The sequence below is a fragment of the Camelus bactrianus genome, chromosome X (genome assembly GCF_048773025.1).
Source record: "Camelus bactrianus isolate YW-2024 breed Bactrian camel chromosome X, ASM4877302v1, whole genome shotgun sequence".
In the NCBI taxonomy this organism is placed as follows: domain Eukaryota; kingdom Metazoa; phylum Chordata; class Mammalia; order Artiodactyla; family Camelidae; genus Camelus; species Camelus bactrianus.
Window position 1 is genome coordinate 92945037 of NC_133575.1, and position 12843 is coordinate 92957879.

General features: G+C 42.7%; 1 protein-coding gene and 1 pseudogene across 2 annotated transcripts in view; one reads left to right on the forward strand and one right to left on the reverse strand.

Annotated features, from left to right (window-relative positions):
• Positions 1-1668, reverse strand: part of LOC105062986 (tripartite motif-containing protein 60-like) — a 2057-nt pseudogene extending 389 nt beyond the window's left edge.
• The window catches only part of SLC25A43 (solute carrier family 25 member 43), a 34894-nt gene extending 23673 nt beyond the window's left edge, over positions 1-11221 (forward strand). Inside the window, exons 4-5 of one of the 2 annotated variants that reach the window (XM_074359947.1) lie at positions 8917-9051; positions 9926-11221. In XM_074359947.1, the coding sequence (XP_074216048.1) occupies positions 8917-9051; positions 9926-10126 (336 nt within the window). In that variant the 3' untranslated portion in view covers positions 10127-11221. The remainder of the gene's footprint in view (positions 1-8916; positions 9052-9925) is intronic. The other variant, XM_074359948.1, reaches the window with a different exon arrangement.
• Positions 11222-12843: the final 1622 nt, after the last annotated feature.

Consider the following 12843-nt stretch of genomic DNA (forward strand, 5'->3'; position numbering starts at 1 on the left):
AAAGGAAAAACTTAAATAAATAGAGAATTGCTGAGACGAGATTCACTGGCTTAGTTTTATCCACTCACTGAAAAGGAAGAAAAAAAATTAATAAGAGTCTTAAAATAGTTCATCATTCAGAATGTGCTACTGTACAGATTTTAAGAGTTTTAGAGTCAGTTCCAGCACATAAATAGGGCCAAAGTGCTCCTGTGAAACAGTCATTTTAAAAAAAAGCATAAAAATACAGAGAAGAGCTCTATCACTCAAATTATAAAAGGAAGCCTCACTCAATTCACAGTCTTAAAAAAATGCCAATCTTACCAGGTGTTACTCTTGGCAGAAGATTTTTTTAGAGCCCAATGCAACATAATTACTCTGACTACATCGCCCCAAACCCCATAATCCATCCTGTACTAAAATCCACTGATTCTGACGCTTTCTCCTTTCGAGTCTTCACAGACACCCACAGTCCATTCAGGCTTGTCTTTCACTTCTACCTCCCAGTAATGCCTGCCAGAGTTATAGCCCTTAGAACCCAGAACACTTGGGCAGAGATAAAATCTCCTTAGGTTATAAGATAAACTTTTCATTTTATTTCCATATTGTACAATTTTTCTATCTTCTGAGACAATAAGTTTACAATGTGCTGTTTCAGGATCTAGAATTACACCTACTTGAAACTGCTTAATAATTTTCTTTAGGCCAAAATTCTGTAGAGGAAGACAGTAACCATATTCCTTCAACTGGAATGAAAAAGGTTCAGGAGACCCTATGGTTTTATATCTAAGGTAGATACTTTTTTTATTAAAGTGTAGTCAGTTATAATGTGTCAATTTCTGGTGTACAGCACAGTGTCCCAGTCATGCATATACATACATATATTCATATTCATATTCTTTTTCATTAAAAGCTATTACAAGAAAGGTAGATACTTTTAACATCTGTCAGTAATTCTAGTTCTGACTTCACATATTTGCTCTCTGTCTCCTTTAATAGATATTTTAATGTGGAAACATGATCTGAAAATTTTGTTAGATTCTCATTTAGTTTTGTTAAAATCTCCATTTCTTTATCTTATAATTGCCAAACAACAGTCTTTTGCTCATTTTGGAGAAACAACACAAGTTGCTCAAAATCAGCCTTTGTTTCTTCTCTCCTATCTTTTACCTTCTTCAGTTCCAGTGATGTTCTGGTTTGCATAGTTATCATCTTTCAGCTTGTTCCACCCTTTCCTTCCAAAGCTCAGTGCAATGCTCCAATATTTTCCTACGATAGAGGACAGCTTTTTCTATGGGCCGAATGTAGGGATTCTGGTCATCAGTGGAGAAACTGCACTGTGGACATAAAACCTCTCGGTCTTTCTGACAGAAAAAGATCAAAACCTGACTGTGCTTTTCACACATAAGCTTCTCTTCCTCCCTTTTCCTCTTCCTTCTCCTCATCTGGAGTAGCTTAGCAATTTTAGTCAAATTGCCCGGCTAGAGACTGCGCATGAATTTCCTTTCTGGATAGCAAGATCTGCAAAAAGGGCAGAGCAAAGTATCATTTAGATCCTTCCAGGACATACTGATACAGGATCGACAAGTTATGCCCACAGAGGACAGTCCCTGGGTCTTCCAGGTAGTCCAGACAGATGGGACAGCTCATCCCTACTTGGAGGTCTGCCAGGGCTGTCACAAACTCCATTGACCCGCGAACAAAAGTGGTAAGGTAACGGCTCCTGTAGTAAGACCTGGGTCTTTGGTGCTCAAGACTCAGTAAGCAGCAGACGTCTTCCCCCAGACCTCACAAATGGACCAGCTTTCAGTTTCACTGGCTTGGCATGTTGATGGCAGCGTCTACAGGCTGGTTTATTCCTCTCCACCTTAGCTCCAGCGTCTGTTGCCAAGAAGACTCCAACTCCACAGGCTGCAGTCTGTCGAATACTAAAACATAGTAGCTGGGCTCTGCTCTTCCCACTCAATTAGGTGAAGTCAAGCTTAATGGCTTTCTTGTTCAAGAAAGTAGTCTTAGGTCCAAGATAAGGAATCCTTCACTGTCAGTGGGGAATGTAACTTGGTGCAGCCACTATGGAGAACAGTATGGAGGTTCCTATAGGTCTCGGTAAAAGACTGCTGGGTCGCATGGCCAGTTTCTGATTCAGCTGGTCTTCTGTATTTCTAAGATGTTCCCATGTGATGCTGCTGGCCTGGGGGCCATATTTCGTGAACCACTGGAGAATGCAGCTCAGTCTTCTCAGGCCAGCATCTGTGAGGAGCCTGGAGGTGCAGGACGCAGGCCTTGTACCCCTGAGTGGCAGGTCCCAGAGCAGAGCTGCCACGTATTTTTAAATGATGACATTGTATTTTATAGTATGACATACTGTTTCTTTTTTTTTTTCATGGAGGTACTGGGAATTGAACCCAGGACCTCATGCATGCTAAGCATGCACTCTACCACTAAGCTATACCCTCCCCCCGCCCCCGCCCCGCAGACAAACTGTTCCTTTAACTAGCTCCCTATTGGTGGGCATTTAGATTATTTCCAGTTTACTGCTGTTACTAACAATGCTGCAACAAAAATCTTTGTAACACATACATCATTTCCCACATACATCTGTAGGATAGATTCCTAGAATTAGGATTGCTTTGGTCAAGAATATATGAGTTTTACATCTTTATAAATATTGTTCAATTACTTCAGTACTCATGGAAAGACTGAACAACCTAAAACATTGCCTCTGTTGGAAGGCCTCTATGAAGTTTATCAAAGAAACAATCAAGCACTTTGCTTTGAAGTATTTATCTTTCATTTCCATCTACCACAAGTTCGTTCCTTCTTTCCTTCAATGTGTATTAAGCACATACTCGGTGCCAGGCCTGTTGGTAGACTTTGGGGATAAAAACCACAAACAAGACAGACATGGTCACTGCCCTCATGGTATGTACAGTCCGGGAGGTTGTCAGGGTAGGGGGTAGACAGGAAAGAAAGAATTATACACTAAATCATTACAAACTGTATCATGTGCCATGAAGGGGAAGTACAGGGTGACCAGAAGTGTTTACTAGGCTCCTGACTTAGGCTGGGAATCTGAGAAGACTTCCCCGAAGAGGTGATGTTTACTCTGATCAGGAAGAGAGACAGAGGGAATGGCAGGTTTGATGTCCTAGAGGCAGGAAGGAACACGGAGGAGGACCTGCAGCATTGATTATGGGAGCAAGAAAGGGCCTTCAAAGTCATTTAGTTCTAGCCTCCTTACCTGAAATGTGAGGAAGCAAAGGTTCAAAGAACTAAAGGACTTGGTCAAGGTTAAGCAAATAGTGGCAGAGCCAGGACTAGGACCTGGATCCTCTGACTTTTCTCTGAGGGTGTCTGCTGCAGAATGCCACATGCCAGTCCTGGCACTGCAGATTGGAACGAGACAGCAACAGGATAGTTGCCGGGGTTTGTGTGGAGGGAGGATTTAAGTTCAGGGCCTTGTGCTAGTAGCCTGACATGTTTTCTCTTTGCTAGTAACATACAGTTTGGGCAAGTGGCAGTCTAGCATTCAAGCCTAGTGCGTTGGTTTAGTCTGCAGCATACTTGTCACTTCTCCAAGTTTAGATACTAAATAATAATGATAATAATGGTGGTTACTATATGTCAAATGCTGTTCTAAGCGCTTTACATGTATTTCATTTAATCTTGACAACAGTCCTATAAGATAGGTGTTATTATTATTCCATTTTACAGATGAGGAAATTGAGGCTCAGAAAGGTCAAGGCATTTGCTCAAAGTCCCAGAGCTAGTGAGTGGCAAAGCGAGGTCTCAGTCTAAGCAGTCTGGCCTTGGGGCCCGTATGCTTTCCCTAGGTGCTCTCAGCGTCAGCAGCAGGCTGGTGGGCTCAGCTCTGAGCCCTGAGCTGCCCTGTGCTGTGGAGAGCCTACACCAGTGATCCTCAACCTGTCTGCGTATCAGACTCATTTGGGGAGCTTGCCAAAAATGCTGACGTCCAGACCTCACCCTAGGTCAGTTAAATCGCAGTCTCTAGGGGTGGATCCCAATCATTGATGGTTTTGAAAAGCTTCCCTGGTTAGCCTAATATGCAGTGAAGTGTTGAGAAGCACTTCTATATAGCCTTACCATTCCTTCTTCCTTTGGGGGTAACTTAGTTTAGGCTGCTATGACAGAAATACCATAGACAGGGTGGCTTAAACAACACACACTTATTTCTCATGGTTCTGGAGGCTGAGAAGTCCAAGATCAAGGTGCCAGCAGATTTGGTCTCTGGTGAGAACCCACTCCCTGGTTTGCAGATGGCCACCTTCTTGCTGTGTCCTCCCATGGTGAAGTGAGAGAGAGAGTCTCTCTGCTGTGTCTCTCCTTACAAGGGCACTAATCCCATTCATGAGGGTTCCACCCTCATAACCTAGTCATCTCCCAGAGACTGCACCTCCAAATACCATCACAGTGGGGGTTAGGACTTCAACATATGACCTTTGGGGGCACACACACATTCAGTCCAGGGGGCAACCAGCAATACGGGCTTGCCTTTTTGACCTGGGTATCCATTTAGCATGACACTTGTAGAGGCATGTATTCATACTGCACCCTGAGCTCCAGTCTTCACCTAAAGAATTCATTCAGTGTGCATGCTGTAGCACCCTCATTCAAGGATGATGTGTGGTAACAAGTTTGTTGAGGGCTAAGGTAGTATTCTCAGTTCTGGGCATCAGGAAACAGTGTAGCTCAGTGGGGTAGAGCTGGATTCTGAGTCGATCAGACCCAGATTCAAGTTGATGCTTTTTCTCCTATGGTCTAATTTTGGAGATTTATCCTTTCATGGGCTCCATTTTATCATCTATATAATAGGGCTAATAAGATAATACTACCTATTTCATGAGGCTTCTGTGAGGATTAAATGAGCTGGTACATGCCAAGTGCTCAGTGTAATGCCTGACACCTAACACTCTGTAAATATTGGCCATTTTTTAACTTCATGACCATCCATATGGCTTCTTTGAGCCTGGTCACAGGTAAACAGTTGTATTTAGCAAAAGCTACACGTGACACTGATACTGAGGGAAAGTTTGACATTTAATGAGCACCTGATATGTGCAATGAAGGGTATTCGATCCTGAAGGGCTGGGACAGTGAGGAAGGCCTAGTGCCTGCTCCCATCAGCTTGCTGGCTGCCAGCCCAGAGACTGCATCCAGATAATGCATACGAGATAGCCTGCGCCACAGCAGAGGTCTAAGCCATAGCTAAGGGAGCACAAACCAGGAAAAGAACCTAAATTCAGAGATGCTACAAAACGATCCTAAGGCAATTAAGGAAGTGTGAACACTGACTGGATACATGACAATATTAAGGAAAAATATTATAGGTGTAATAATGGTATATTTCTATATACATAATTATTTTATTTTCTATTTTAGGAAGCCATTGTATTTTAGAGAAACATGATTAAATTTAAATGACATTTTGAATTAAAATTAGACTAAGTTAAGATTAAACAGATGAATTGAAATGATGTCTTGCAAGAGGTAGAGATGAAAAAAAGATTGACTAGACATTGCTAATTGTTGAAGCTAGGTGATGGAATTTTACTATCTTCTCAACTTTCGTATATGTTTGATATTTTCCACAATAAAAGATTTTTTTAAAAAAACAGAGAGGTAAATTTGAAGGAAAAAAGGGAGCAGGGAAGGAGGGAGAGAGACAAGGTGGGGGGGGGGGGCAAGGAAACCAGCAGTTCCAATTGCAGCATCAAGACATTTCAAAATAAGGTGCCATCTGACCTGGCCTGGGGTGAGTAGGATTTTGTCTATCAGAAAAGTGTACGTAGTGTTCAGGAGACACTGAGTGTGACTGGATGTATGGTTCCTGGGGTGGGGGTAGGTATTAGGGTTCTCCATAAAAACAGAGCCCATAGGATGGGTATGTGTATGTAGAGAGAAAGAGATTGATTTTCAGGACTCAGCTCACACAATTGTGGGGGCTGGCACATCTGAAATCTGCAGGGCAGGCTAGCAGGCTGGAGACGCTGCAGTTTAAGTCCAAAGGCAGACTGCTGACCGAATTCCCTCTTTGTCAGGGCACCTCAGTCTTTTTTCTCTGAAGGCCTTCAACTAATTGGATAAGGCCCACCCACATTTATGAAGGGTAATTTGCTTCACTCAGAGTGACTTAAATGTTAATTTCATTTAAAAAATACCTTTACAGTAACATCCAGACTGATTGGTATCTAACCAAATATCTGGGTGCCTAGCCAACTAACTATCATAGGGTGGTAGTGGGAAATGATACTGGGAAGACAGTTGGGATTCTAATCGTAGACGGTTTTGAATTCTGTTAAGTTTTCCTTGGAAACTTTCCTTCTGGAAGATTTTCTTTGGAAAATTGGGGTCTGGTGAAGGTTGCTAAGCAAAGCAATAACAATATCTGCTGAGTTTTGAATGGTACCCAGCCGCAGTGTGGAGGATGGACTGAAGAGGGCAGAGACCAGGGACTGAGTAAGGAAACTGTGGCCCTCACGCAAGAGAGATGATGAGAAGTACTGGCAGTGGAAATGAAAAGTACCTGAAGCATAGAATATAATGCAGGAAGGAGCAAGTGATCAGACTGAGAAGCAGGTGGAGGCCAAGTCATGGAGGGCCTAGTAAGCCAGATGAAAGAGCTTGGACTTCATTTTGAGGTCAGTGGGGACCCCCTGAAGAGTTGAAGTCAAGGGAGTAGTCTGCTCGGTCACTCTGGCTGCTCTGTGGGGAATAGGGGCAGGTAGATGAGCTAGAAGCAGTTGTAGTGAAAGTGAAAGATGATGGTGGTTAGGACTAGGGATGATGATCGTGGGAAGGAGGAAAAGTGGACAGATTTGGGATATATTTGGAGCACTGGCATGAGCTGGTGATTGATGAGATAGTGAGAGGTGAGGGATGAAGAGAACTTAAGGGGGACTCAGGTTCTGGGCCTGAGCAAATAAGTCAATGGCAGTGCCATTGACTGACATGAGGACAACTCCAGACAGTTAGGGTTGAGGTGGAGTTCTGCATGGGACATATAAAGTTGGAGGTGTTTATTACCCTTTTAAGTGGAGATGTCAAGTAGGTAATTGGTTACATGATCCTGTGGCTCAGAGGAGAGAGAGGGGCTGGAGATAGAAATTTAGACATCATCAGGCAGAGAACAGAAAGGCCAGTGCAATTGAAGTGTTGTATGTGAGCAAGAGAGCGGCACAAGATGAAGCTGCAACTATGTGCAGGCGCAGATCACGTAGGGCCTGGAGCCTTCAAGCAATGTGCTACAGCCAGCTCCCACTAGCTCAGAAGAGCTGGTTATTAAATTGCAGCAAATTTGGGAGCTGATTGACCTTACAGTTGGTAGCCTGGAATCGGCCACAATGGGAGTATTTACACCATTGAAATCAGCAAATGCTACAACTTGGGGCTTCCCCACCCAGAGAACTGCTTGTTAAATATTTACCACTGTATCACCACTACAGCTTACAGGGAACAGTAAGAAATTTAGATTTTTATCCTTAATGTTATATAAAGCCATTAAACTATTTTAAGCAGGTGAGTAAAAAGATCTGATTTAAAAAAATACTTTGGCCATTCTATAGAGAAGGAAGACAAGAAGTCTCAAATTTTTTATGTCCCAAAGAGACAACTAAGGAAGCTGCTGCAGCGGTCCGTGTGAGCACCAATGGTGGCTTGGCAGTGAAGGCAAAGTGAAGAAAAGACATGTGGAATATTAAGGTTCTGAGATTGACTATAGATGCCCCTGATTCATCACAACTGATTATAATGGACCTGTCATACAACTCATGTAACTTGCTTATTGTCTTTTGTTCTAGTTGTGGTGGGGGGCACCCAGGTTGCAAAATTATTACCTTGACTCATGACTCAGGGTTTTTTGCAGTTCTAGACACCAGCAGAAGATAAATCAATAATATTATCTCATAGCAGAATAAGACAGCTAATTTCCTGCGTGAACACAATCTTTTCATTTCAATATTTTGGTCTGACAGTAGCAGGAGGAACTTCAAGTCTTATAATTAGGCAGATTCTTTTGAAGGGGAAAGGAGGCTTATTATCTGTTTGACAGCAGTTCTTTACCAATGGAGTAAGATGGAAAGGAGGCTGAGTCGGAACAGTGCTAAGGTAAACGCTTTCAATTAAGACATTCACCAAAGACCCCTGATCATTTTGGTACCTGTAACTCCAGGCTGGAGACTCAGCTGGTCCATTTCTTGTTCTGTTTCTCATACTCTGGTCAGAGAGGTCCAGAAACTTGGTATGAGATGGGTTATGACTGTAAATGCTGAAGTTCCCTACAGTGGTGGTAAGTGTGGGAGAGGAGAAGGCACCAGGTGTCCCAGTCCTCAGTGAATGTGGAAGAGTGGCCAGGAGGTCAGTGGCTGAGAGCAGTGACAAGGAGTATGGTTCAGCCACACAAGCCCCAGCTGAGAGCTTCTGGCAGGAGAGTGGAGGAGTCAGGTTCCGGGAACAGAAAAAGGAACTGGAAGAATGCCCTTTCCTCTGCCCCAACCGTGGGACGTCTGTGATGGGGGAAATAAGTGGCCCCTACTTGAGAGCTTGGTTGGGGAGGGATTGGTTATGACAAGGGAATAGGAGGCACTTTAAAAAGGGTAAAGGCCTGGGATCGTCTCTACCATGTCCAGAGGGCGTAGGTTAGGAAGCAGCATTAATTGTAAAGTTGAGTCTGTCCCAAACGGCTGCTTCCTTCCAAGAAAAAATAGCCAAAAATATGTGAATGGGGTGTCATGGCCTTACTGTGGGTTACTATTCATTCTAAGCCCATGGAACGAGTTAAGCCCCATGGCAGCCATTCTTTCTCATCATCTTGGCCAGGATATTGCATCCAGAGCCCAGACTTGAGACCTTGGCTACTTGACTGGAACCTTTATTTCCTGGTGACTAAATCGCCTCATCCCATCTTCTATTTTCTGCCAGGCTCAGAGCCCCTACCTTCCCCACTGTGGAGGAGTAGATGTCCATTTCTCAGGGGCAGTGGATTGCTTCCGGCAGGTAGTGAAAGCCCAAGGGGTCCTGGGGCTGTGGAATGGATTGGCAGCCAACTTGCTGAAGGTGAGAGGAGTGGTCAGTCTCTACTGCTTCTCTGCCTCTTCCAATTCCACCCTTTTCTGTGTCTTTGCTGCTCCCCCTACAGTTGGCATGGAAACACCTCCTCTAGCACTGACAGTAGCACAAGGCCCATGAATGCAGCTGGCCATCAGCCCTGAAGAGAGGGGACCCAGCACACTGTTGGGGCATCTGATACCCCATCCCAGAGGAGCGGAGCATTTAGTTAGAGGTTCCCAAAATGAGGGTTCGTGGACTCTAAGGGGAACTTAACCTCCTTTCCTTAAACTGTATGCAAAAATATGTCTATGGGCATATGTGCATCTATCTCTCTGGGTAGAAGACCCACAGCTTTCATCATATTCCCAAAAAACTCCATGACCAAAAAAAAAAGAAGAAGAAAAAGAAAAGGTTAAGTACTGTGGACTAACCTTGCACTAGTTGACATATAAATGATTCCAATCAAGACAAGCATATGTTGAGGGGAGGGTGTAGCTCAGTGGTAGAGCACGTGCTTAGTATGCACGAGGTCCTGGGTTCAATCTTCCATACCTCCATTAAAATAAATAAATAAAAATCTAATTACCTACCCCTGCCACACAAAAAGACAAGCATATGCTGACAGGCAGTGTCAGACTGTCTACATGTACATTAACTCAGACCCAGGCTTCCCCAGGGCTTGCCCTTCAGTGGCTCTGCCATTCCTCTCCCCGACTCACACTAAGACAGCTTTTATTTTGCCATCTTCCTTGATTCCAAAAAGGACCATGTTGTATTGTCCACAGCCTTTATCTCGGTTTACCCTGATCCAAGTTGATTGTAAATGCACAGACATTTTTCTTTAAGATTTTAACATGATTTTCATTTTCTTTGTAAACAGATAGTTCCGTATTTTGGAGTTATGTTTAGCACCTTTGAGTTCTGCAAGAGAATCTGTCTTTACCAAAATGGTTACATCATGTCTCCCCTGAGCTATAAATTGACCCCAGGAGTGGATCAGAGTTTGAAGCCCCAGGAATTACGGGAATTAAAGAAGTTCTTCAAAACTGGACAACTGAAGTCTAAAAAACCAACTCTTTAAAACTGAATGGATCTTGAAGTGCATGGACTGAAGGCATGTTGCAATCAGAAATAAATGTAGCCTCAGAATTGTGCACGCATGGAGTGATGAGAGGGTGCTCCTGTCTGCTGCTCTTGGAAATGAGAAGATTCAGCCATATACCACCTCTGAGCTCCTGATGGCCCTATGAACACCTGAGCCACCAGAAGGTTTCCCAATATGACCGTCTCACGATGGCATCCCACCAGATTTTAGAACAAAACCTAGCAGTAATGAAATGTGCAATTTACAATCTGAATATGAATATGTAATTCACCTGACACCAAAGGGGGACATTGCCATGACTCCTCAAAGCAACATGTAGTTGAAATGGCTGAGCAGATAGCACATTGTGAGCTCCACCACACTAACGCATGTCAGCCTAGTTTCACCCAGATTAACCCCCAGATTCCCAAAACAGTCGTTCTGGAACTCATAATCTTTGCTGGCTTCTGAGTGCACACACCACAGTGTAAATTATGCTTATCAGAAACTAAGTGAAAATATTTAACATTAAACATTACCACTGTCATAGTAGAACCATCCTTTAAATTTGAAGCATCTTAGGCTTAACATCTTGTGTTTCTGGATGGTAGTTTATACCATGACTGCTTCATTATGTCCCAAAAGACCTTCCTCCGTTGAAGTCATGTGTAGTTCAAGTGGCCTGAATTCTCTGTCTTTTTAAATTGCTTTGCAAGCCTACCCTGAAAATAAATTATTTAGTCAACTTATTCTCACATGTCCCCATTGCCTAGAAAGGATCAAATAGAGCATTTGACATACATACACATGTGTAAACACAAAATGTAACTAAACAAAAACACTTCAGGCTAATCATCTCTACTAGATTTTTTTTAAACCAAATTTCTTGTTTATTCCACCTTAGGGATTCTATGTCAAGTTTATATAACTGTACCTTTTGAATAGCGGTTATCTGTGCACTAAAAAACAATATCTAATATTAAGTTGTATATATACACACACACACACACACACACACACACAGGCTTTCAGTATGTTGAAAGTATTTTCCCTATTAAATTTATTTTCCAAATAAAAGTGATATGTTGGTCATTTATTACTAATTTGAGTTATAAAACTATGGCTAAATATATACTGGCCAAAATCTTTAAACTCTCATAAACTTGTCCTATTGAAATATATCAAAATAACTCACTTTTCCAACTGCTGGGGCAGACTGGATTTTGTAGGGAGTAGCAGCTAATACACATGAAAATCTCATCTGTAGCCCAAACTGTTAGAGAAGGTAGCAGATTCTTAACCTATAGTGAATAGTTCATGTTTGTTACTATTTATTTTCCTTGAGGTGAACAACTTTTTAAAAATTATGAAAGCTGCAAAAAATTATCTTAAACCTCTAGTTCTGTTCCTAAAAATGAACTTCCAGCTCTTCATATTTTCTCAGAGGTATGAAGGGAGGGTTCTGCTTGTCCACTTTATGGCTGGCAGTGTGCACCAGCAAACTGGACTAAGTACTTCAAGAGGATTATAAAGAAGTGTGATGCAGTACTGACCCAGGAGTAACTTACAGTTGTAGGCAACAACACATACCTACATACATGAAAGGACTATCATTACAAAGCAAATACAAGCCAGGGCATGATAATGTAGTAGCAAAGATGTCCAAGATTGCCAAGGGGCCCCTTGTATACCTATTGAATCAGTGATTAAAGGGATAATCATAGGTGAGAAGGGCTACTGATGAGCAGGAAGTTTAGGAGTTAATGAGTCTTGAACTAAGTTTTGAAGATAGATGGCATTTAAAGCCAAGAGACTGTTGAGTGAGACCACCAAAGGAATGGATGAGAAGAAACTCCTAGGGGAGGGAGAAGCAACTAGCAATGACATTGAGGAGATGGTGGCTAAAGAAAGGCCTCAAGACATGGAGGAACTAGAACTCCTGTGCCCTGCTGCTGGGGGTGTAAAATGGTACAGTCATTCTGGAAAACAGCCTGGCAACTCCTCAATTGGTTCTGCATGGAGTCACCATATGACCCAGCAATTCCACTCCTAGGTATCTACCCAAGAGAAATGAAAATGTATGTCCACACAAAAACCTGTACAGGAGTGTTTACAGCAGTGTCATCATAGACAAAAAGTGGAAATGATCCAAATGCCTATCAACTGATGAATGGCTAAACAAAAGGTGGTATAGCTGTACAATGGAGCCACTTAGCAATAGAAAGGAACTATTGATACATAGAAAAAGCATAAATTAATCTCAGAGTGTATGTGTGTATGTGTGTGTGTGTGTGTGTGTGTGTATAAATTGTGAGTAAGAGAAACCAGGCCCCCCCAAAAAAAAGGGTACATACTATATGATTCCATTTATATGAAATTCTAGGAAATGCAAACTATACTGACAAAGCAGATCAATGATTGCTTGGAGAGGGATTACAACAGAGCACAAGAAAATTTAGTGTGGTGATGGATATGTTCACTATCTTAATTGTGGTAATGGCCCGTTTTTCTTCCCATCCCTTCATGGTCGCCAAAGATGATACAGGAAAAAGTAGGGGTGTGGCACAAGAGGATGGCCATGTCCCAGGTCTCAGGTGAGTCCCTGTGGCTCGCCCCGCCAAATGAAGGTCCTTGGCTTCACGCAGGAAAGAATTCAAGAGCGAGCCACAGTTGAGTAAAAGTAGATTTATTTAGAGAGATGTACACGGGGTGGG